The sequence below is a fragment of the Hermetia illucens genome, chromosome 3 (genome assembly GCF_905115235.1).
Source record: "Hermetia illucens chromosome 3, iHerIll2.2.curated.20191125, whole genome shotgun sequence".
In the NCBI taxonomy this organism is placed as follows: Eukaryota; Metazoa; Arthropoda; class Insecta; order Diptera; family Stratiomyidae; genus Hermetia; species Hermetia illucens.
This window is the reverse complement of record NC_051851.1, coordinates 2,279,329-2,304,148: the sequence shown is the minus strand read 5'-3', so window position 1 is coordinate 2,304,148 and position 24,820 is coordinate 2,279,329. Positions and strand designations below refer to the sequence as shown.

Genomic DNA, 24,820 nt, shown 5'->3' with positions numbered 1-24,820 from the left:
CATTTTGCAGGTAAATGTGGTGATACCAATTCCGCACATTCAATCCGCCGCTACCATTCGAAACAAAATTGGATTCTATTAGCGATTTCAACAACAACTACACTAATGGGAATCACAGTTTCATCTGCGATGCTGGTCAACTTTTCAGCTAGATGACTCTGATAATTTCGCATTAGCTTGCTGCCTACCACCAACATCCATACGAGATTGTATCTGTAAATTTGAAATGAACTAATCTACAAATAAGGAATAATTTAGGCTTCAAACAAATATTATACTCAATTGATGAAACTAACGTAAACATCTCGAAACAGTGGAAGAACTGCATTATATTGATGCACATAAAGCTCGGAGATAAACGTGTAAAAATGATAACTACTGTATTCTGTGTAAGAAACAATTCTTTATATGAAATAATTGAAAATTACAGAATTCGAACTTTAGATATTCAAAAAAAAAGGATACCGATAGGAAAATATTACTTAGCGAAGGGAAGACTATAGTGGAACAGATTTTTTTATATATACGATAAGACATTTAAATGATTGTACATGGGAAGGGTGTGAAACAAACGGGAAGAAAGTGAAAACTGGATATTGTGTAGGAACAGATGACGAAGAATGAACAGAGCAAACTATTATTCTAAGCATATGAACTAGAAAATGTACTGTTCAGCTAAAGATTAAATTTAAAATTAGATATTAAAGAATGGAGATGTTTTATATATACATATATATATATATATATATTTAAAGTATACAATAACAAGTCGCTACAAATGACTGAAAGACTAGACAAACTTGATATGATCTAAATAGTCCATTTGCATTGTATTACCGCATGGACAAACAGAAAAATCTAAATAGCATCACGCGTTTGTGGGAGATTTAGTAGCTCAGCAAAGGTCGCTTCACAATACGATTTATTGGGCACTGTGATCGTCGTGAATCCAATCAAAACACTGGCCCTGTTAATTTAAGTGGGAATAATTTGATTGAGAAAAACAAAAAAAAAATTGCATGTGGTGTAAATCCCGGTGAGATGCCGCATCTTTTCGAAAATCGATACTAATTGAAAATACGCTGTTCCCTTCCACTTTTTCAAAAGATTCTTATTTCTGCTCAAACTAATCATGATTTATTCTTTACGAACAGAGAGATTGATCTTCATTTTCATCAGCCTTTGTCCCGTTCAGAAGCGGGGTCGGCTCCCCTTAATCGGTTGCGCCATTTTGCTCGGTTATATGCCTGATCTGGATAGAGTCTAGAAGGCACACCATCGCCATTTAATGTATCAAGCTATCTTTGTTTTGGCGGGCCTTTTGTCGTTTTCCATCGACTTCAATGTTCAGACCAATATTAGCAAGTGAGTTTTCATCAGTGCAAATCCATTGGTCCAAAGCAACACTTTCGTCTGCATTACCGCAAGGCGCCGTTCATTGTCTTTTATAGTCGGTCAACATTCAGAACCATAGAGGGCAACAAGGCTTATCATCACAGAAATTGATGTGTACATAAAATAGAAAAATCTTCGAAAAAGCACAAAACATTTTCAGGTCATTGTTTGTCGATTTCTGTATTTCGAAATTTGCCGAGGTCCTTCGAACGACAACGAAGCGAATCCTTTCTTTCATTTTTCCACTAAATCGATAGTTTTAATTGGCACATTTTTTCCTTCTTCTTCCAACTAGTTTATTTAAACAGAAAATGTTTTCTTTTTCTCAGTTTCTGTTTTCCGTTTCGATTTTCCTCGAATGCTGCCAATACTTATTACCGATGGCAAAAGGTGTGTAAATTGTGAATTTTTTGGCGTTGTACGTTGAAATTTACTTTTGGAATACTCCACTGTCGCTACTTTGATCAGGGCGTCACAAACTGGAGCTCCTGCTTGCAATCTGGTCAGTTTGCGACGTAGGCGGCCTCTAACACCATGTGATGTGTGCAGCGAATGGCAAGATAAGACCACGCCATTATTTTCAGTGTCAATAAGCCAATATATGGCTTATTACACGCCTATGCTTTGTTGCCAAGTACACACGACTTTTCGTGTGTAGGTTTGAAGTTGATAACATTTGCCGTAAAGTTCCTATGCACCGTGAATGCCACTCCAAACTCGCATTTCCCTGATACCTGTCCACTTTTGAAGATTATGGGCGACCTCATACCAGTCATTTCGCAACCATTCCAATCTATTCCTGGACTGCTAGAACCCTAAATTTGTACTTGCTGGCCTGTCGAAATGGGTCCTCGGCAACATCAGATTTGTTTAGTGACCCAACATTCCGGGATCCAAGAGCGTTCCTTTACGTGGTCGTTTCCATGGTATCGACCCTCTTCGAGGCTATTCATCCAGTCTCTGCACATATTTGTTGTGGAATGGCGTTTATTTGACAGTTGAATGTATATTAAATACAGTTGTAGTAAACTTAATTGTTAATTCACACTATGTATTACATTTAATGGTTAGTTCACACTGTTACATTTCTCCTTCCTTCAGTAATTTTACATCTCTTCGACTAGTCTCTTGGGTCGATTTCTTAGCCGTTGGCTTCGCCGTACTGGATGTTCAATTTGTTGTGCTTCGGTGTGTTGTCCTTGTTCACTCATGTTTCCGTTTTCATGCGACGGTATAGCGGGCTGCATAGACTGCTGATGTTCCTGTTCATCATCTGCTGTCGGACTTGCAGATTGGTGATGGAAACTGTTTCGCCTAAAATCTGAGACATCCCGGAAGTCGATTGATTGTGATTGATGGTGGTATTACCCTCCGTTCTCGGATATGATCTGCATGTCGTCTTCTTTCTACACCGTCCTTTGTAGGAATATTGTTCTTTCGACTATGTTGGCTGGTTCCCACATTTTCTCGATGTCTGTCTTTACGAATACTGGTTGTGCTGGTTGGAACTTTCTGTTAGACTGCTCTGCTTGAAGATTTTGTTTTACATGTTTAAAATGCATCTCTCGCCGTACATTAGGCTTCAGATTGTCAAATAAAGTTCGCAGGCGTCGACCTCGCAAAAATTCAGATGGTGCCTTCCCTGTAAAGGAGTGTGGTGTGTTTCGATATGTAAATAGAAATGTGCGCAAGCGCTGACGTTGTGATAAACCATCATATTCACTGGCTTTCATGCGCTCCTTAAATGTTCGTACGAATCGTTCGGCTAGTCCGTTGGTTTTCGGATGGTACGGTGAAGACGTTACATGTTTTATTCCATGACTTTGACAATAATTTCGAAACTCTTCTGACGTAAATTGACTACCATTATCCGACACGATAATTTCCGGATAACCAAATGTTATAAACTTCTCCTCTAGGAATTCGCACAAAGTTCTTGTGGTGGCAGCATAAAGTACATCTGCTTCTACCCACTTTGATAAAGCATCAACAAGCACAATCCACATTTTTCCTTCGAAGGGACCTGCAAAGTCCACATGCAGTCGTTGCCAACAATGCTCTGGCAGGGACCAAAAGTAGATTGGCAGTTCAGATTGTTTTGGGCGTTGACGTTGACATGCCATGCATGATTTCACTGTATATTCCACGCCCTTGTCGATGTTCGGCCACCATACATAGTACCTCGCTGGCGCACGCATAGAGCCAATGCCTGGATGCCCTCTATGAAGATGCCTCAATGTTACTTCTTGAAGATTATCGGGCACGATAATTCGTCCTTGCCACATCAAAATACCGTTTTCGTATGATAGTTCCTCCCGTTTATCGTAGTATGGTTTCAGCTCGTTGTTGACACACTTCGTGTCTGGCCAGTGACGCTCAATTAACTCAATTACTCGTCGTAATATTAGGTTATGTTTCGTCTGCTTCCTAAGTTCCTGTTCTGTTAGTACAATATCATCAAGCTTCCGTATTTGAATTACTGCATAAATTTTATGAATCTTCTGCGCTTCCTCCGAAATTGCTTCATGTGCGTTTGGTAAGCGTGATAAGCAATCAGCTAGAATATTGTATTTGCCTTGACGATACTGTATATCGTAATTGTATGCACCTAACATTAGTGTCCATCTCGTCAGACGGTTGTTTACGATTTTTTGCAAATTTCGTTTGTCTCCCAACAGGTGTTGAAGCGGCTTGTGATCCGTAATTAATGTAAACTTTGTCCCACGTAAATATGGATCAAATTTCTTCACGGCGAAAAATATTGCTAATGCCTCCTTGTCAATGGTAGCGTATTTTTGTTCTGCTTCGATCAATTTTCGTGACGCGTAGGCGATAGGTAACTCGTTGTTAGCCTCGTCCTGATGATATAAAACAGCACCAAGGCCTACATCGGATGCGTCTGTTGCCAAATAAAGCGGTTTTGTGAGATCGTAAGGAGTTAGATGACGGGCGCTAGCTATCATATGTTTAACATTATCAAGTTGTTTCTGTTCCGTTATTGACCATCGCCATTGCGACTTTGTACCAGTTAATGCGTGTAGTTCGGAACATGCTCCATGTAAGTTGGGTATGAATTTCTCGTAAAAATTGACCAATCCCAGAAAGGATCGTAACTCCTTCTTGTTAGTGGGTATTGCAGCATTTTTTATTGCTATCAGCTTGTCTTCCACTGGATAGATCCCTTTTCGGTTGAATTGATGGCCCAAATAGTCGATACTGTCTTGAAAAAAGCTACATTTGTTCTTTTCGATACGAAAACCAGCTTCACGCAGACGTTTAAAAACTTCTCTTAATGATCTTAGATGGCTATCTTCATCTGGACCTGTAATGCCTATGTCGTCGAAATAGATTGCAACGTTGGGTATGCCAGCAAGTAGATTTTCTATATAATTTTGAAATGTTCCGGGTGCACTCGATATACCAGGAGTCATACGGTTATACTGAAAATACCCTTTGTGTGTGGATATCATTAGGTATTTTCTTGACTCTGGACTAATCTCGAATTGTAGATAGGCATCGCGTAGATCTAATTTCGTGTACTTCTCACCCTTGGCAAGCTGCTGACGGATGTTTTCGAATGTTGGTACTGGATGTCGTATTGTTACTAGTGCTGGATTCAGTGTAACACGAAAATCACCACAAATACGTATATTTCCGTTCCGTTTAACCACGTTGACAGTGGGTGTTGCCCATTCGATTGGTGTTTCGTTGGGGTCAACAGATGAGATTATTCCTGCTGTAACCTTTCAAGTTCGAATTCCACGCTTTTTTGAATTCCGAATCGGACTGGCCTGGCTGGAATATGTATTGGTGTTGCTGTTTCCTTTATGTGAATTTTAACTTGGTAGTTATTTATTTTTCCCAGTCCTTCTTCGAATAGCTGCTTGTTCTCTTCCAATATGTCATTTAAGTTCTGATGCAGTGGTTTCGTTGTCGGCTGCACGTGGTTGTTGACACGATCTACGTTGTACACTGGTTCGGGCAGTGGCAAATTGAAGGCTTCATTCCACTCTAAGCCAAATAACATTGGATTCGCGTTGTCCACCACGACTACTTTCAAAGATCGCGTTCGCTTGTTCAGCGTCACTGTCACTGTAGCTTCCCCTTGGCAAGGTAAATCGAAATTGCCATAAGCCCGTAGTTTTGGCTTCCCTTTAAGCGTTGGTGATCCGATCTGTTTCCAAAAATCTTTACTTATAATGGAAACTGACGCGCCCGGATCCCAGTCCATCGTACACGTGACACCGTTTATCTTAACGTCAATGTTTCTTTTCTTAGCAATGGCACTCATTACTTTAAAAACTTGCTCACAACTCGAAATAGATGTATCACTATTTTTTACGTTGTAAATACGCTGTTGTTTCTTTTTGTCTCTCACGATCAATTTAGCTCTGCCTTTTCTTATACAGCACGACCCGTAATGTCCAGGTTTGCCACACGCTTCACAATTGTGATTCGCCGCCTTGCAGTTGTCTTTTGAATGTCTTTCACGCGCACCACATCTTAAACATTGTTCTTCCGACAAAATTCGGATCCGCTTACCGATTTTCGCACGACGCTTTACTATTTTTTTCACTTCCGCGCATTCACTTTCTACAATGTCTTTTTCCGCCAACTCTCTTGATAGCGCTATTTTGAAAACTTCCGCGAACGACACTTCGTTTTCTATGCCTTCAATATCATCGAATGTTTTTAGCTCTGGCCACCTTTGTTTCAATTCCACTTCAAGTCGGGGATGGTTGAGACCCGTTGCAAACCGATCACGTAATTGACGTTCTAGCATGTCGCCGTCGTAGCCACAATCGCGACTTATGTCTTTTAGCCTGTTCGCGTAAGATTCGAATGACTCATCTTTTTTCCTCACACAATTCCAAAAGTTCGTTAGAGCTTTGAAGCGCGTGGTTTTTCGTTCAAAAAGCTTCACGAATTTTTCCGCGATTTCCGTGTAAGTCAGGTTTTCAAATTTTTTCTTTGCGTCCGCAAATGCAATTTTTAGTTCACGATAGGTTTCCGGCTTTAGATATAATACGAATAATTCTCTTTTCGAACTTATATCATCCGCGATTCCCCACATGTGGCACTGGGCTTCAAAATAATCTACGAAAACACTAGCCGTTGTAACGCCATCATATTTCTCACATTTAAAGTTTTTTAGGATGTTTTGTTTTTTTACCTCTGTAGAGATGTTTTCTCTACCAACCGTCACGGTAGCGAAATTTTCAAGAATTTTTAGGATGGCGGTTTGTTGCTCCGCCTGCACACGTAAAAATTCGGCAAACTGTGTGGCGTCCATATTTAACTCGCGCTCGGAAAAACGAAAAACACGACCGTCCTCGTCGCCAGTATGTTGTGGAATGGCGTTTATTTGACAGTTGAATGTATATTAAATACAGTTGTAGTAAACTTAATTGTTAATTCACACTATGTATTACATTTAATGGTTAGTTTACACTGTTACAATATTGTTTGGTTTTTTTTTGCAGAATGACGAGTTGAAGTTCATTTCTTTGAACCCCCAGCCTGGAGGACCAGGTTAATTGTTTTAGACCCCCTTGAAGGAGGGGCGTGGAGTTATCCCCGCTAAGCTGACCGCCCACTTCTACCTTTTTTCTTACTTTGCCCTATCGCGGGTTTTACAGAGAATAGTATTGAATGTAGAACTTAAATCGGTCCGTTGGTTTTTTGCTTGAAGTCAGTACTTTCTCCCATTTTTCTTGCAATATATAGATTCCGTCGAGCAAAAAGTTTTCATCTTTTGAAGTCAAGAATGAATCGAGCCAATTTTCGACACTCTGTTCTGAAGTGAAGCGTATTCCAGTCATAGCGTTTTGCATAGATCGAAACAAATGGTAGTCGGAGGGAGCGATGTCTGGACTATAGGTCGGGTGAGCCAGCATTTTCCGACAGTTCCTTCCAAATAGTTTTAACTTGAGCAGCAATGATCAAATATTATGGACTCGTATCTGGACGCATTATTTTCGGCTATAGCTTTCTTTCAATAATTCTATTTTTGCCTGTGGAAGTCCTTGTGATAGTCTGTCGAGGCTTTAGAAATTCGTGGTAGATCACACCCTTTGGATCCCACCAAATATAGAGAATTAACTTAACACCATGAATATTCGGCTTTGGCGTTGATGTTCACGTTTGTCCCGGCTTTACATATGACATTTGGCCTTTGAAATTGTCGTACTAAATTCGTTTTTCGTCCCTGGTTTTGACTCGAAAGAGAAACGACTTTCTTTTCTACCTGGATATGCAAAATTGTTGTTCGATATCGCTCGGTTTTACTCCGTCTGGGATCCAGTTTCCCTGCTTTTAGATGTTTCCCGCAGCTTTTGAGTCGTTTCGAAATAAAGGGGCATATCAAATATAAACGAGACTGTCTTTTTTTCTAAATTATTCTGTTTATTAGACTTCATTTACAAGTCTGTTATTTTTCTACATACTCTCCTGCCGAGCAAATGCATTTTTCCCACCGAATTGGTAATTTTTGAATCCCGTCATCATAAAATTTCTTTGGACGTTCTTGAAGCCGCTGGCGCACGAATGTCTTGACTGCCGCGCCGTCGTCAAATCGCTTTCCTCTAAGCTCTTCTTTTAGTGGCCCAAAAAGATGGAAATCGAAAGGAGACAAGTCGAGACTGTTGGGAGAATATTCTAAGGTTTCCCAGTCAAAGGCGCCAAATTTTTGTTTTGTTGCGTTTGCCACGTGAGGTCTTGCTTTATCATTAGGAAAAATTACGCTTTCGTGGCATCCAACAATAATACTGTGCACCAATGACGGATTGATCATAGAGGAAATCAGAATGAGTAACACCTTTCCAATAAAGAAATGGTTGCCGTTAGTTTGCCGGCTGGCAATCTCGCGTTCACTTCCCTCTCGCCGTTGTTCCTTCATTTCATACTGGATTGTTTCGACTTGGGTGTGGAATAGTGCACCCAAGTTTCGTCACATATGACGATTCAATTGAAAAATGCGTCTCCCTCTTCCTGGAATCGTCCTAGTAACCGCTAAGAAACTTCCAATCGATGCCGATAGCAGATGTGGTACCCAGCTCGCTTAGACTTTTCGCAAGACCGTCAAGCTTTATCTGGGCTTGGGAGTAGTATACTATTCACATAACATGACGGATAAATTAGTATCCCAGTATTCGACTTTACATATCTCCATTGGTGAATAGATGCGACATCTCACTCGGATTTCTACAAAAACTATACTGAAGATTAGAACAGACGCTACATAACTCAGATTTTCAATCAAAATATCAATCACAATGAAGACGACCTACATTACGAGGGTAGTCTGAAAAGTTTCCGAACTAACAATGATACAAGATATTTTTTTTTTTAATTTTTATTTTTCTACATAGTGTCCTTGTAAGTCTACACACTTCTCCTTGCGATGCTACCATCTCCTTACCCCGTCTAAATAGTATTTGGCGTCTTTCTCTGCAAAATAATTATTTACGAAGGTGATGGCCTCCTCATTTGACGAAATTCTTTGTCCTCCAAATGCAATTTTTAGATTAGGGAACAAAAAGAAGTCAGTTGAGGCTAGATCTGGTGAATAAGGAAGGCGGTCAAGCAGTTCAAACCCTAATTCGTGGATTTTCGCAATGGCAACCACAGAGGTGTGAAACGGCGGATTGTCTTGGTGAAACAGAATTTTTTTTTCTTCAAATGTAGCCGTTTTTCCGAAATTTCTGCCTTTAACTTGTCGAGTAATGATACGTAGTATGTTCCTGTAATGATTTTTCCTGTTTGAAGATAATTGATTAAGATAACTCCATGACTATCCCAAAAAATAGTCACGATAACTTTCCTAGCCAAACAAACAGTTTTTGCTTTTTTGGAGCCGACTCCACCTTCGCAATCGACTGTTTTGACTGTATTTTTGTTTCGGGTGTATAATGGTATATCCAAGTTTCATCTACAGTAATTTTTAATTTTCGCCAAAACTCTGATATATTGCGCTTAAACTTCTCCAACAGAGCGTTGGAAATGTTCATTCGAACACGTTTTTGGTCTAACGTGAACAGCGCGGCACCTAACGCGCGGTCAGCTTTCTCATGCCTAAATCTTCACTCAATATTTGGCAAACACGTTCTTTTGATATATTCATAGCCTCTCTCTCTCTTTTGACATATTCATAGCCTCTGTTATCTCTTTCACTATAATTCGACGATCGTTTAGCACCATTTAGCGATGCTATCGTTAGTGGTTGCAGTTTTTGGACGTCCCGAACGTAAATCGTGTCCCAAGTTTGTACGGCTACGTTTGAATTCAATTGCCCAAAATTTCACGGTGATAAATGTTGGTGCAGGGTCCCCATACACAACGTCCTACTCATCTTTGATTTGCGTAAGCATATTGCCTTTCAAAAACAAATATTTAATAGCAGCTCGATACTAGATTTTTTCTATTTTCACAAAAACACTCGCATTGACTCACTCAGACGATTGTCAAACAACAACTCCGCTTCCAAAATGGCTGAAATTTTTGGTGAGTTTCTGTCAAAAGATGCGCAACCATGTTCTCTAAGTTTTATTGTCGAGTGCTGCCACCTTCACGTTGAGGTCGGGAGCTTTTCAGATCACCCTCCTATAATGGAGTTTTTTGAAAACCCGTATATGAAATTGATTTCCAAATAAAGCGCTAAAAATGTTCGAGTATCCTATCGAGACAACACATTGATTCGATGTACGAGGGCTCAAAAATGCGGCATCTATACCAACGCGACATTCCACCCGGACTTAGTCTATAGGAGTTGAGTCTTATTACAGGGGAATTTCTAGTTGCTCGAAACATTTCATTTACCATTAGGAATAGGAATAGGAACTGCTTCCTTTTATCATCTAATTTACGTTGTGAATTTTCCCACAGAATCATAAAGTTACCTACGAAATGAATTGGAAGGGATTTGATATATCCGACCTGTACCCAATGCAAAGCATTCTCTAGTTCAATCCTTTTTCGCTCCCAGTGTGTTTTACTGAGGTGCAAAAGTCATACAATCCTGCACTAATCTAGCAGATAGCTGATGGCTGAATATAACAAATTACTCGTATCTATATGCTCCTCGTTTTCAACCCACTAAAGCTCTTCACGATTATTCCCTCGATTATATGTTTAATGTCCGATTTCTGGAAAGAAGCGCCTTCAAAGAGCTAGTAGGTCTCCAACTCATGATGCTTTCACGTGTGTTCTATATATGCTCAACTAATTTGAAAAATACAACGTGTAACTGAACTTTTCACAGGTAACCCTCATCCTTTGGGTAAAAATGTTGTTCATTATTATTGTCATTGGTCGGTCCGTTTGCGTGTTTTTATGCAATAGACCGCTCTATACTCACATCTGCTCTCTCTCGTATTTAATTCGGTCTGCTCTAAACTGAAACTCTAAAATGAAAACCTAAAAGAACCAATTTGAAATATAATAGTACAACTGTTAAACAACGATATACCTTAAACAAATAACCATAAAACCTAGCAAAATGCATATTTTAACCCTAGCACACACTGTTCCAATCGAATCTCTCCTTCCCACTTGATTTCACAATCATAAAACTCCGACAAATGAACAACATTTCGACTACCACTCATTCACTTCTCAGCATACAATAAATTTAACATTGATGTAATATTGTAAATATATTTTTCTAATAAACAAAGTGAATCTTTCAAATATTACATGAAAAGGATATATATGATTGTATTTAACACAATATATGAACTCGAACTTGGTCGTCTCTAACAAACTCAAATGCAGAATGCAACTTCTACTGATCATGCACAAACTGCATATTTTCAGATACACAGAAACCACATAAAATAGGTAAAAGATATAACGCATTATATATTATCCTTGGAACCTAAAGTTTTAGAAATTATAAAGGTGAATGGAAACTTAAATCTAAGAATAAACACTTTCAATTTCATGTTTAATTCAAAACGAGAGGAAAACTGAAAGAAACAACATGAAACTAAAAACATGTATAGTTTTAAAGATTGTATAACGAGGTGATATTAGTTTATTTTAAAAGAATAAGAAAATGGAGATAAGACATACCGTGAAGCGCTCTATCCCTGTACAGCAATTCAAAATCTCTAGAAGATTAATCTAAGAAATATATAAATATAATAATGAATCGAATTGAATCCATGAAGTGATTTTATAAGAAAAAGATACTAAACATTCTGTTCCATTTGTTTTTCATTTCGGTTTAATTGTTGTGTGTTTGTTCTGAACAATCGTGATACCTTGAAACCTAAAAGGCAATGAGTAGTTACATTCGATTGCTCTGCGAAAGGACGCTCAAAGAAACGCGCGTCAGATTTAGGTGAAGATATCTTAAATATGCATGCAACCGTTGTGTAGAAGCACAAGTCGAAGCTTTGAACAAGGAAGCCTAATAAGGACCGAAGCATCTTCAATAAACTATCTCGATCCTTAGTGTCAACAGAGTGCTCAATTTGAAATTTTTCACTTGTAAAATCTGTCCTCCATTCTGACTGGATGTTTCACAATCATCATCAAATCTTAATATTACTGAACCCTCAAGTAAACAAATTCACAGAAAAAGATACATTTCAAAGATTCTATCCTGAACTTCTCGTTTTTAATCGCTAACCAACTAACAGAGTTGATTTCAGCCACAATTCACACGATTACTTCCTACGGTGTCTAACTTGTAAATATGATAAATTTATTTTCAAATAAAAAACGAGAAATTTACTAAAGAAAGTATCTTGTTAATGAAAGAATGTATCTACGATCGCAGCAACAAAAGAATATGTAAATGTATATTCCCTTTTTTACAAACAAAACCGATTGCAACATAAAGTATCTCCAACAGTTCTTACTACTGACAAATTATGCATTGTGTGTGTATAAATTGTACTAGACACATTTTTTAAATTATCAAATTGAAGAGAAAAAATGTTAATTTCATCAATTTTTCAGTGGTAAAATGAAAAAACATAGAATTGTTCAATTAAAATTTATATTTAAGGGACAAGCAAGACCCCTTCTAGTTATTAGTTTCCATTAGTTAGTCGTATCTAATTTTATAAAACCGAAACATAAAAATAATGCAAAAAAAAAAAACAAAAAACAATTTAAATAGCTATGAGAAAAAGAAAAGAAACGAAATATAATTAAAGAATCTGTAAAATTTTACTTCGGCTGTTGTCACTGTTATGAAATCGAAAAAAAAAGTGGTTGCGACTATTCTTTATGAAAGAATGTCCTCATTGCCATGTTTTCTTTGATTTCAAATCGATTTGTAAAAAGATTTGTGTACTTTTTTTCCTTTAAATATAAACCGAGTTTTTACATTTTTATTATCAATTGTAAATAAAAGAAAAAATCGCTTCTATTATAGGTGACTACGTTAAGTAAGAAATCCTTAATTTTCCCTTATGGTTTCAATGTGCATACTATCCCTTGTCCTCTGTTCTGTTTTTCGTCTCCGCTGAATCAATTTCCGCTTTCAAATCTCTCGTCTGATAATCAATACGAAATAATACTGAATACAACAAAATATTTTTATATGAATTCCACTAGTTTTTGTATACGTTTAATGTTCAGGATGGGTTGAAAAGGACCCTACTATGTAAGATGCGTATCAGTGAGAAGCGTAAATTGTTGTTCTGTTTTTCAAATTGTGCTGATAGAAAAGGCTTATGTGCTTCGTGTATAAGAACTGATTAAAATAGACACAAAACGATGTACGTCTAGCTATCGAATGGCGAATTTGTTGAGAAAGAAGGAAAAAAACCGAAGAGATCCGGACAAGATGAAATTTAATTGAATGGTTTTTTTTTGTAATTACTTTTTATATCATACTTACTTTCGATTATATCTATGTATAATTAATTTGTTCGTTTTGGTTATTGATTAAAAAGTCAAATTGTAAACAATAAATTCAACTTGTTTTATTTCATATCCATCCATATCCATTGAAACTTGACCGGGGTAAGGTTTTCTCGAAACGAAATAAAAAGAAAAGAGTTATCGCTTTCGGTTAAAGTTAGAAGTTACACAAATACTATATTTCGGGACCACGCGCCATTGCTCGCTTGTACCTGAAATGCGCTTCAACTCCCCCATAAATTCCCAAGAAGTCTGCGTTCCTTCTATGCCGTTCCGCGCCAAGTGCCCTTGGGACGACCCACTCGTCGGTCACCTTGGGAAAGTGGATTCCACTGCATGTCATAGCCAGCAAGGCAATTGTCATCCCTCCTTAATTTATGACCTATTCACTGCCACCTCCGCCTTCTGATCACATTCCGTACGGGTGCTAGGCCTATGTGCCGACCAAGCTGTTTGTTTGTAATAGTATCAAGGACTTGATCTCTGTGTTGCAACCACTGCATTTCCAGATTTTCGACAAAGCAGCGAAATCGGATGTATCACTGTTAATGTTTCGGGCAATATCCAGTTCAGTCCATCGTCGGCAGAAACCAACCTTCTTTGATACAAATCATCAACGGTGCAAAAACCGGTATCCGGTCTAGGACTGGCTTGATAAGCAACTCCAGACACCTCGATTTTGCACCGAGGTCCACCAATTCGATATCCCTAAAAGCTGTCTGCCGTCCTGGCCTACGCCATCACTCCATCTCAGGCAGGGTCTGCCTCGTCTTCTTTTTTTACCATAGATATTACCCTTATAGACTTTCCGGGCGGACACATCATCCTCATTCATATAGATTAGGTGACCCGCCTACCGCAACCTGTTGAGCCGGATTTTGTCCACCACTAGACGGTCGTGGTATCATCGTTATGTAGACTACGGAATCGCCCATCCTCATGTAGGCGACCAAAAACTGTCCGGGGGATTCTTCTCTCGAACGCGCCCAAGAGTTCGCAATTTTTCTTGCTAAGAACCCAGATCTCCGGGGAATACATACATTCTCTTGTACAGTAAGAGCTTTGAGCCTATGGTGAGACGTTTCGAATGAAACGGTGTTTGTAAACTGAAATAGACTTTGTTGGGAGCCAAGAACCGTGCGCGGATTTCGTCGTCGTAGCTGTTATTGGTACTGATTCTCGACCTTAGATAGGGTCTCAAAGTTGTAGTCTCCTATTCTTATTGTTCTCGTTTGAACAGTGCGATTCAATGTCGTGATGCTTTTATCTGGCCTCCTACATTGATCAGAATCAGCCTAGTCAGTCTTATTAATCTGATTAGGATACCGAATTCTCTCATGATCGTGTAAAGTCTTACCTTGGCTAGCTATCATAGGCGGCTTTAAAGTCGATCAAAAATGGTTCAACTGATGGCCATATTCTAACAGTTTTATCACCGCTTGCCCCAGAGAGAAAATCTGATCTGTTGCTAATTTGCCTGGAATGAAACCCCTTTGGTATGGGCCAGTGATGTTCTGGGCCTATGGAGCTATCCGGCCTAGCAAGATAGCGGACAATATCTTATAGATGATTCTCAGCAACGTGATACCTCCCCTTTTATATATGGGACAGGTAATGCCTCATGCCAGTCGTCAGGCATTGATTGGCTATCCCGCAAATTGAGCATCAGTTGGTGAATCGCTTGGTGTAATTGGTCGCCTCCACATTTAATCAATTCGTCTATAATTCCACCGGCTGCTGATGACTTATGGTTTTTAAGCCGATGAATTGCAAGGACTATTTTGTCCATGCCTGGTGGTGGCAGCATTTGTCCGTCGTCTTCAGTTGGCTGGACCTCCGATATTTTGGTTGTTAAGCAGTTTATCAAAATATTTAACCCATCGCTCCAATATGCCCATTCTGTCGGAAAACAGACTTCCCGTTTTGTCTTGGCAAGATGAGCATTGCATTGTATAAGATTTCATCCTGCTGACTTGTTAGTAAAATTTCCTGGCCTGGTGCGGTTGCTCCCTGTACGTCCCGAATTCACAGACAGGTTTTCCTCGACTTACTTTTTCTGTCTATGAAGTGGCTTCCCCATCCGACGAAGTTCGTTGAAGGCCTCTGCATATGCTCGCGACTTTTCTTCCGACTGGAGGCAAGTATGTTTGTGGCCGTATCAATGAAAACGTTCTTCGGTGAAAATCATTTGTTGATGCTTCATCTTCAGGACATCTGTTAGCTGCCGTTATTGCGACATCCATTTCCCTCTTATAGATGTTACGAATAATGCGCAGTCCGTCATCATTGGCTCCGTCCCTACTTGACTGTTAAAATCTCCAAGTACGATTTTAATATCATATTTGCGACATGCGTCCAGGGTCCGCTCGACTACCTCGTAGAAAGTATCCTTCTCCTACTCTGCAGTCTCCTCTGTAGGGTCGTGAACGTTAATGATGCTTATATTTCTAAATTTGCCTCGCAAGCTCAGATTGCATAGCCTTTCACTAATGTTTTCAAAGCCGACACCAGCAAATTTCAGGTTTTAGCTGACTAGGAAACCTACTCCGAGCACATGGTTTACTGAATGACCGTTATTCCGTTTTCGTTGCCGGGGTCGTCGTTGTAAACTCCATCCTGTCCGAGCCTCCTTTCGTGGCTTCGTAACTTCGTTTTTCCGTGTGGGAGGTGGCAGCTCTACCCAACCCTCAACCTGGAGGATCAGTTGGTACAATTTGTCTGCCTCGCTTTCATCCTTCTTCATTTGCAGTTTTTCATTAAAAAAGAACTCCCAGCGATCATCACGTGGAGATGGAAATAGGGTTTGGTAGTTGAGCTGTTGGTGTTGGTTCAGCAGGCTTTTCCCAGGTTTTATTCTCCATCGTGTGTACCAATCCACGTTTCACCCTGGGACCTATACTACATTTAGTATTCGACGACAAATGCTTGCTTCAGCTTTAGTTTATTTATGGCTGCTTCCACTTCGTCATAGATTGGCGCACTCTTTTGCTCCCCTCCGCATAGTCCGTAATTGTAGAGTTCTCCATCTATTGTGTCACCGTGTTTAGAAGATTTCAAAAATGTTCAATCCACCTAGATTTACTATCGATAGTTTCACTATGTGGAATTCTGCTTATACGTATATTCTGTCATCGTTGTATTTTTATTCCTTCCATATACACAACATCTGTTATCTTCGGCCCATGTAAGCCTTTCTACATACAGTCGATAACACTCATTTGTCATTCTGACTTCCCCGACATTGTTCATCGAAACAAAAATGTTGTCTTATCGCATTTGATGTCCTAGTGCTTCTGAACGCCATCCTTTATCTATCGTCCGATTGTCAGTTGTGGCTTCAGCTTTCGGCTCAAGGCGATCTCGTAGTGATATCATCCCTCATCCACGGCTTAGAAATTAAAGGGCGCCTTAGGAGCTTAACAGCTTTCAGGTGTTTGTTCTTTTAAGAATTCATTCAAAACTACGATCTCTCACGTCTTATTATATAAAATTTCACGTGTCCTTGCCGGTGCGTGAGTCGGTTGCCGGTCCTGAAAAATACTCAATCATGAGGATCCGCGTGTACCTAACGAAATAAACACGCACGAGCGAATTAAAAAGAAAGGCTCGACCGCGCGCGTGGAGCCGTAAAACTCCGGACCAGAGCGCATCGATCGCAAAGAGGGATTCATATCCTCGATCCATTTTTCCCTTGCTTCAGATGTTTTGTGAGGCGCGACCTCTGAGGTTCCCACCCTTCTTTGGCATCCTCAGGGCATGATTTTAGAGGATGTCCCTAGCATGCTACGTGGAAGAATCAACCTAACCCACAGGATCGTTCCTCGAGGACTCAACGTCAATCAGAACAGTGCTGGAAGTTCAAGCTCAGCAGAGCTCCAGTGACCTTGCGGGAATGTCGAGTGAAGGCGATTTAGGTCGCGAGATCCGTGATCTCGTCGATGAGACATGATGAAATTGACTAAATTATCAGGGACCAAAAGGAACCCTGAAAAAGTGATAAAATCACACAAGGCGCAAAATTGCGTGAGAGCAGAGGCGTACAAGCACGTGTCGACGGAGTCAACAAGCTTCAATATCAGTAGCTCTTCCCTTTAGGTCGTCTCCGGCCACTCAGGATGGTCGGTTGATCATCTTCAGCCCATTGAGTTATGTTATGTTATGTTATCAATCGCTTATAATTTTCACAGCTGCAGATCTACTAACTCCTATTGCAGGTGCTGGTTATCCGAATGGGGATCGGAGCTCCTTTCTTGCAAGTGTTTCCGCTTTTTCATTGCTATCACTACTATCATCTCTCGCTAATTACTTCAAAATTATTTCGTTTTCAGTTGTCAGAGTCTTAAAGTTCGTTGGCATCATCACACCAATATAGGTCTGCTCCTGTATTTCCTCCATAGATTCTTTCTGACGCCAGGGTTTATCGCATACATTTTTCCCTCAAATACAATCTTATGTAAGCCTAAAAATTTCCACATGTCATATCCCCGCGCCTGTCCCATTCTCTGTTTTAGCTCCGTTCGTATCCAATGAATCTAGTTTCTCTACCTTGGAACCCTGAGACAACTTTGGATCCTGACAACATAGACTCCCTGCCGATTTCCTGAGTTGGATTTGTGATTTCGTGCATAACCTTACCGCATTTGCGTAACATAGATACCTATATGTCACATATCACATCAAAATCTAGACATCAGACTAAATTAAACATTTTTTTTGAAGTTTTAACAATTGATTTTAATGAAAATATTAAATTCAAAAAGTACGCTATAATATATATTTAAAAATAATCGGAAATGGACGTCAAGTCCTTGAAGCAGAGTTTTCCTCATGTTTTCCGGGATGGTAAAGCTGTAAAAGCAATTCACATTTATTATATTACCAATATAAATTCTTACCAGTTTCTAACACACTCACCAAACTGCCAGCATCCTGCGATTCTTACTTAGTAAGGAACTGCAGACATCTCAGCCAGCCGAGCTCCACCAATTCAATATCCTTAAAAGCTGTCCATCGCTCCATCTGAGATAGGGTCTACCACGTCCTCTCATATCCTGCTATCGTCCAGTTTCTCCCACTCCATGGTTAAGTATTGTTGATGATACTTTGACCATTTTACTCTTTGTTTATAATTTTGGTGGGGGAGGGGGGAGGAAAGGAAGGAAGGGGGTAATAAGGAAATTGAAAATAAACTAAAAATCAATCGGAAAATCTCATAAGGAGTGAAACATCCCCAAAGCATATGCAAATTTGAAATGTATGGGAGCCGTGCAGGCCCAAATTCTTGCAAGAAATTAGTACAACTGCAAATATCTATACCAAAGTTAAAGGTACATGTATACACACTGCGCAGTTCCCCAAGGTTAGGGACAAACATATTGCCTATTCAGGGAAAATAGTCAAGCGTAAATATGGCAAACCTACTTTGAAAAATAGGATGTAGTTTTATTCCCCAACTACGATACCTTTGGAGCCCCCATTGTAAAAATGAAGAAATCTTCATTTCATACAAGAAGTAACCTCTGGCCATCGATCCTTGAAATGCAATCAAAGAGGTTTTCCTGAGAAACTGTCCACCCGCACACTGCACCTGTGGAATTAGAGAGTAAGACTACCATAAGTGGTCCAAAAACTGTTGCCCGATGTATTTGGACCTAAGCTAGCCGAACGTTTGGCTTTGACGCACAGAATATTCGGGTCCACGTTGCCAGCTAAGCTATACAAGAACATTTGCTTATTCACACGACTATAGTCACTATAGTGGGCAGGACTTCGCTGGCAGAGCTATGGTGTTCCATGCAGGAGGCATTTTTCAAGGTTTGTTGCCTTAGTTGGCGTAGTTCGCATAACCTTGGGAACCCATACCAGATAATCCCAGTAAATCCTCCATCAATCAAATTATTTGCTATTTCTATGAATGAGAGCGGTATCTCGAGAGTGTATTCTCTTACCCTTCAAAGTACAAATATACCAGCGGCAGACATTCTTTTGTCTTTTAGAATAAGATCCCCGGTCCGTAAAATGAAGCGGAAGTCGCATCCTAATTTTTGTTTATTACTTTATGTTTGTTCTTCTAATTATAAATCCTTTTTTCTGTTGCATATTCCAGATTTAGTTTATTCATAGCCAATCTAGCTGGTTTCGAAGGGATGAAATTCTAACCTAATAAAGACTTTCTGCAGATATCCTCTTGAGTTACGCAATTCTGAGAAAGGGAGTCGAGCGTTAATTCTTGGATTTAAATATCTTGCTGTTATGTGATGATAGTAACAAAAACTCATCGAAGAACACAGGTAAGCTTAAAGGTAACCCTAATTTAACAGCCTACTTAACCTACATATGTAATATGATCTGAAGTACGATTAGTCAGTTCGAAAATAACATGGATATCCCGCCAAGTTTCTACTTAACACTGTCGCATAAAGATAATATTTCTCCTATCCTGGTATGAAAGGATACTCTTACTAGATTTTCCCATAGCCTGGAGAATAGAGATCTGACCGTCTACAATAAAACTAGGTAAAGCTTCGGAGTAAATATCCAAAAAAAGTTAACAAGAATTGTGTATCTCTCGGTTCCTGGCAAGCTCGGGATTCGACGTTCGTCAGGAAACCATAAGGTCAAAATATTGATAAATCCAAAATTAACACTTCCCCTCTTATATGGAAATTTGGGAGGGATTAATAATATACTCGTAAATACCTCCTGAGGCTCCCATCAGTGTTCTCTGGGACTGTCAATTAAAGATAGTTGGAATCATTCCATCTTTTTCCTAGTCTACTTGTAATTTACTGTAGTCAAGGCAATTAGTCATATATAAGGTAATTCATGCCATTATCCTTGGGCACGGCGGTCTGTTTGGTACTATGTAATAGTGTCAGGCCTTTGGTCCTTTACCTCAAAATGGCTCGAATGCTCAACTTGAGCAAGGTCATCTAAGTAACAACTCAGAAACATTTTATGATCCTCAAGTTTTAAATATACTATCACGAATGCATATTTTCGCCTAATTTGTCAATTAATACTATCCCTTCAGTGGTCAAAGGGTAGTATAGGTCCCAGGGCGAAACGTGGATTGGTACCCACGATGGAGCATAAAACCTGGGAAATGCCTGCTGAACCAACACCAACAGCTCTACTACCAAACCCTATCTCCACCTCCACGTGGTGACCGCCGGGAGCTCTTTCTTAACGAAAAGCTGCAGACGGAGAAGGATGAAGGCGAGTCTCCCGTGCCTAAAAACGGGACAAATTGTACCAACTGGTCCTCCAGGTTGGGGGTTGGGTAGGGCTGACACGGAAAACAGCTTGTTACGAAGCCACAACAGGAGCCTCGGACAGGACGGACTTTAAAACGACGGACCCGGCAACGACAACGGATCAACGATTTGCGCATTTTCTCATGAAACGTGCGCTCCCTGTACAGAGATGAAGCTGATGAGCAGCTAGCCGATACCCTGTCCCAATATAGGGCTGATATAACAGCGTTACAAGAGATGCGATGGACAGGGACCGGTTTCCTGGAGAAGAGCCACTACACCATATATTATAGCGGTCATCCAGTAAACCATGTGCTCGGAGTAGGTTTCTTAGTCAGCCAAAAAATGAAACCTGCTGTTATCGGCTTTGAAAACATAAGCGAACGGCTATGCACTCTGCGCTTGCGAGGCAAGTTTAGAAATATAAGCCTCATAAACGTTCACGCCCCTACAGAGGAGACTGCAGAGTCGGAGAAGGATACCTTCTACGAGGCAGTAGAATGAACCCTCGAAGCCTGTCCCAGATATGATATCAAAATCATACTTGGGGATTTTAACAGCCAAGTAGGGAAGGAGCCCGTATTCAGGCGATACGTTAGCTCCCATAGCTTACACGAAAAAACAAATGATAACGAACTGCGGATTATTCAATTAGCAGGGTCACACGAAATGGTTGTTGGAAGTACCTGGTTTGCGCGGAAAGCGGTCCACAAACATACGTGGGCCTCTCCAGACGGGGCCACTTTCAACCAAATTGACCACGTGTTGATCGAACGCCGCCACCTCTCAGCCTTGATGAATGTCAGAACATATAGGGGGGCCAATATAGATTCGGATCACTATCTCGTTGGCATGGTGCTCCGAGCTCGAATAACAACACCACCTAGAATCCCCTCTGACAATCAGGTGAGAGTGAACACTGAAGCCATCCACAACACAACCCTCCGCGACACCTATAAGAGGGAAATGGATGCCGCAATAATCGCAGTCAACAGAGGACCTGGAGATGACGCATCAACAAATGACCTTCACAATCACATGAAGAACGTTATCATGGATACGGCCACAAGCATACTTGGCCCCAGCCGCAAAAGGAGTCGGAACGGCTGGTTTGACGATGAATGTAAGCTAGCAACGGAACGGAAGAATGCCGCATACCGAGTAATGTTGCATTCTCAAAGAACGCGGGCACGCGCAGAGACTTATCACGAACTCCGGCGAGCGGAGAAGCGACTTCACAGACGGAAAAAGGAAGCCCGGGAGAACCAACAAGTCTGTGAACTAGAAAAGTACAGGGAGCAACCGCACCGCAAACGCAGGCGCGGAAGTTTTACCAACAAGTCAGCAGGATGAAGCCTTATACACCTCGATGCTCATCCTGCCGAGACAAAGAGGGAAATCTGATTTCCGACAGAATGGGCATATTGGAGCGATGGGTTGAGTACTTTGATGAGCTACTGAACAACCAGAACATCGGCGAGTTGGAGGTCCCGCCAACTGAAGACGAAGGACAAATACTGCCACCACCAAGTTTAGGAGAAACAGTCCGTGCAATTCATCGGCTAAAAAATCATAAGTCGCCAGGAGTCGATGGAATTACAGCCGAATTGGTTAAATATGGAGGCGACCAGTTACACCAAGTGGTTCATCAACTTGTGCTCAAGGTATGGGACAGCGAATCAATGCCTGACGATTGGCAACGAGGCATTATCTGTCTCATACATAAAAAGGGAGATATCACACAGTGCAGCAATTATAGAGGTATCACGTTGCTGAGTACCATCTATAAGATATTCTCCACTATCTTGCTAGGCCGGATAGCCCCATACGCCCAGAACATCATTGGCCCATACCAAAGAGGCTTCACTCCAGGCAAATCAGCAACAGATCAGATTTTCTCTCTGCGGCAAGCGATGGAAAAACTGTTGGAATATGGACAACAGTTGCACCATCTATTCATCGACTTTAAAGCCGCCTATGATAGCATAGCCAGGGTAAAACTGTACACGGCCATGAGAGAATTCGGTATCCCGACGAAATTAATAAGACTGACTAGGCTGACCCTGACCAATGTGAGAGGCCAGATAAAAGCAGCAGGATCACTCTCAAGACCATTCGACATCAACAACGGTCTACGACAAGGGGATGCCCTATCATGCGCCCTCTTTAACCTGGCCCTCGAGAAAGTGATCCGTGATGCTGAGGTAAATGCAAGAGGTACGATCCTCTTTAAGTCCACCCAACTACTGGCCTATGCTGACGATATCGACATCATGGGAAGAACCACCCGAGATGTACAAACTGCCTTCATCCAGATCGAGCAGGCGGCGCGAGATCTTGGGCTGCACATCAATGAAGGCAAGACAAAATATATGGTGGCAACGTCAGCACCGAAGACGAATCAACCAACAACATCAAACCGCACTGGTCAAACGCGAAGAAGAATAAGGATAGGAGAATACAACTTTGAGACCGTTGACAATTTCTCCTATCTAGGGTCGAAAATCACAACCGATAACAACTACGATGATGAAATCCGCGCACGGTTGTTGTCAGCCAACAGAGCCTATTTCAGCTTACAAAGACTGTTCCGCTCGAAACGTCTCACCATAGGGTCAAAGCTCTTACTGTACAAGCCTATGATCTTGCCAGTCCTTATGTATTCCTCGGAAACTTGGGTTCTTAGCAAGAAAAATTGCGAACTCTTGGCCGCGTTCGAGAGAAGAATCCTCCGAAGAATTTTTGGCCCCCTACATGAGGATGGACGATTCCGTAGCCTACACAATGACGAAATCTATGAGCGATACCATGACCGTCCTGTTGTGGATAAAATCCGGCTCAACAGGTTGCGGTGGGCGGGTCACTTAATCCGTATGGATGAGGATGATCCCACCCGGAAAGTCTATAAGGGCAATATCTACGGTAGAAAAAGAAGACGAGGCAGACCCTGCCTAAGATGGAGCGATGGCGTAGGTCAGGACGCCAGACAGCTTTTAGGGATATCGAATTGGTGGACCTCGGCGCAAAACCGGGCTGTTTGGAGTTCCTTATTAAGGCAGGCCTAGACCGGATACCGGTTGTTGCGCCGTTGATGATGATGAAAAAGGTCCAAAAATAATATGGAAGCTTAGCAATTTCTACTACTTATTTCTGGCTTAGTAGTTTCTACTATAGTTCAATCCTCGGCCCTCCATTTTCCATACGCTTGAGAAACATTTGGCAGACCCATTAAGAACTACCTCGCTGAGCTTTCTTTGGAGTTACACTGCTACGACGCTTGTAGTATATAGGGTTTATCTAGGTATTTGGTTTCTTGGAATAGATAAATTAGGTTCGAGGATTTAGGCCATCAAACCAAACCCACCTTGCTCTCGCTCCTATTATGGAGACCAAGGTAACAGGCGAAATGTTCAGACATCGGTTATCGTCGGAGTCAGTAGTTTCTACTATAGTTCAACTCTTGGTTCCCCATTTGCGCTAGATACTTTTCATATGCTCAGGATAGATTTGGGAGGCTCATTGAAGTACCTACATTTTGAACACACTTTCGCGGGGACTGGTATGATGCTTCTATATTCTAGGTTTACTGTACGTATTTTGTTTGCCGCAAAATAGGTTTAAATTTTTTGTCAATAGACAATTAGGTTCAAAGAATTATACCGTAAGGTTATACCCTTCTGGCTCACGCTCCTGCTAACTATATAGGGACATAGATAGAAGTCGATGCATTATTCAGAGAAGCATTTTCGTCGAGGTCAGTAGTTTTCATTCCAGTTTGACACTTAACTTTTCAGTTCCCCTAGATACTCTTTATACGCTCACACTGGTGAGCGGAGAGCTAAGATCCAACACTGTGGCTCAGTGAGATTGAGGAGGGTAGAACACCATTTGACTGGTAAAAAAGCGCCGCCATCCCAATATCGAAAAAGAAAGATAGTCCCGTAGAATTTTCAAACTATCATCCGATCCGATTATATCCCATACCATGGAGATTTTAAAACACATTCTTCACAATCGTATTCACGACTCACATAATCGTGAACCAAGTCACCGTGAGAAGCATCCCCCTTTTCAAGTTGCATTTCTCGATATAGAGAAGGCATTTGGCCATGTGCCACACAAGTTTATCTGGTATACTCTACGGCGACATCTATTTCCGGAGGAACTAGTGCACTGGGTTAAACTGCTCTACCATGATCCGAAAAATCAAGTTCGAGGTACAGCGGGTTTGGCGGTGTTCATTAAGGAAGCGCCCTCAACCTTCTCCTCTTTGTTGTTGTTATGGGCGCTGT

At 40.9% G+C, this 24,820-nt stretch overlaps 2 protein-coding genes across 6 annotated transcripts in view; one reads left to right on the top strand and one right to left on the bottom strand.

Moving 5' to 3' along the window:
• Positions 1-13,323, top strand: part of LOC119652536 — a 425,047-nt gene extending 411,724 nt beyond the window's left edge. For 4 of the 5 annotated variants that reach the window (XM_038056740.1, XM_038056739.1, XM_038056738.1 and 1 more), the window contains exon 15: positions 11-13,323. In XM_038056740.1, the coding sequence (XP_037912668.1) occupies positions 11-156 (146 nt within the window). In that variant the 3' untranslated portion in view covers positions 157-13,323. The remainder of the gene's footprint in view (positions 1-10) is intronic. The other variant, XR_005249556.1, reaches the window with a different exon arrangement.
• Positions 2,802-6,178, bottom strand: LOC119650813 (uncharacterized protein K02A2.6-like). The gene is made up of 2 exons (XM_038053951.1): positions 5,183-6,178; positions 2,802-5,138 (listed from the first exon to the last, which is right to left on the bottom strand). The coding sequence occupies exons 1-2, from the start codon at positions 6,176-6,178 to the stop codon at positions 2,802-2,804; spliced, it is 3,333 nt and encodes a 1,110-aa protein (XP_037909879.1).
• Positions 13,324-24,820: the final 11,497 nt, after the last annotated feature.

Bases quoted from the DNA above. Each gene is read 5' to 3' on its own strand.
- LOC119650813 (XM_038053951.1), bottom strand. From the start codon at position 6,178: ATGCTAGAACGTCAATTACGTGATCGGTTTGCAACGGGTCTCAACCAT. The intron at 5,139-5,182 runs GTCCGATTCGGA...CGAACTTGAAAG, and splicing joins TACATATTCCAGCCAGGCCA to GTTACAGCAGGAATAATCTC.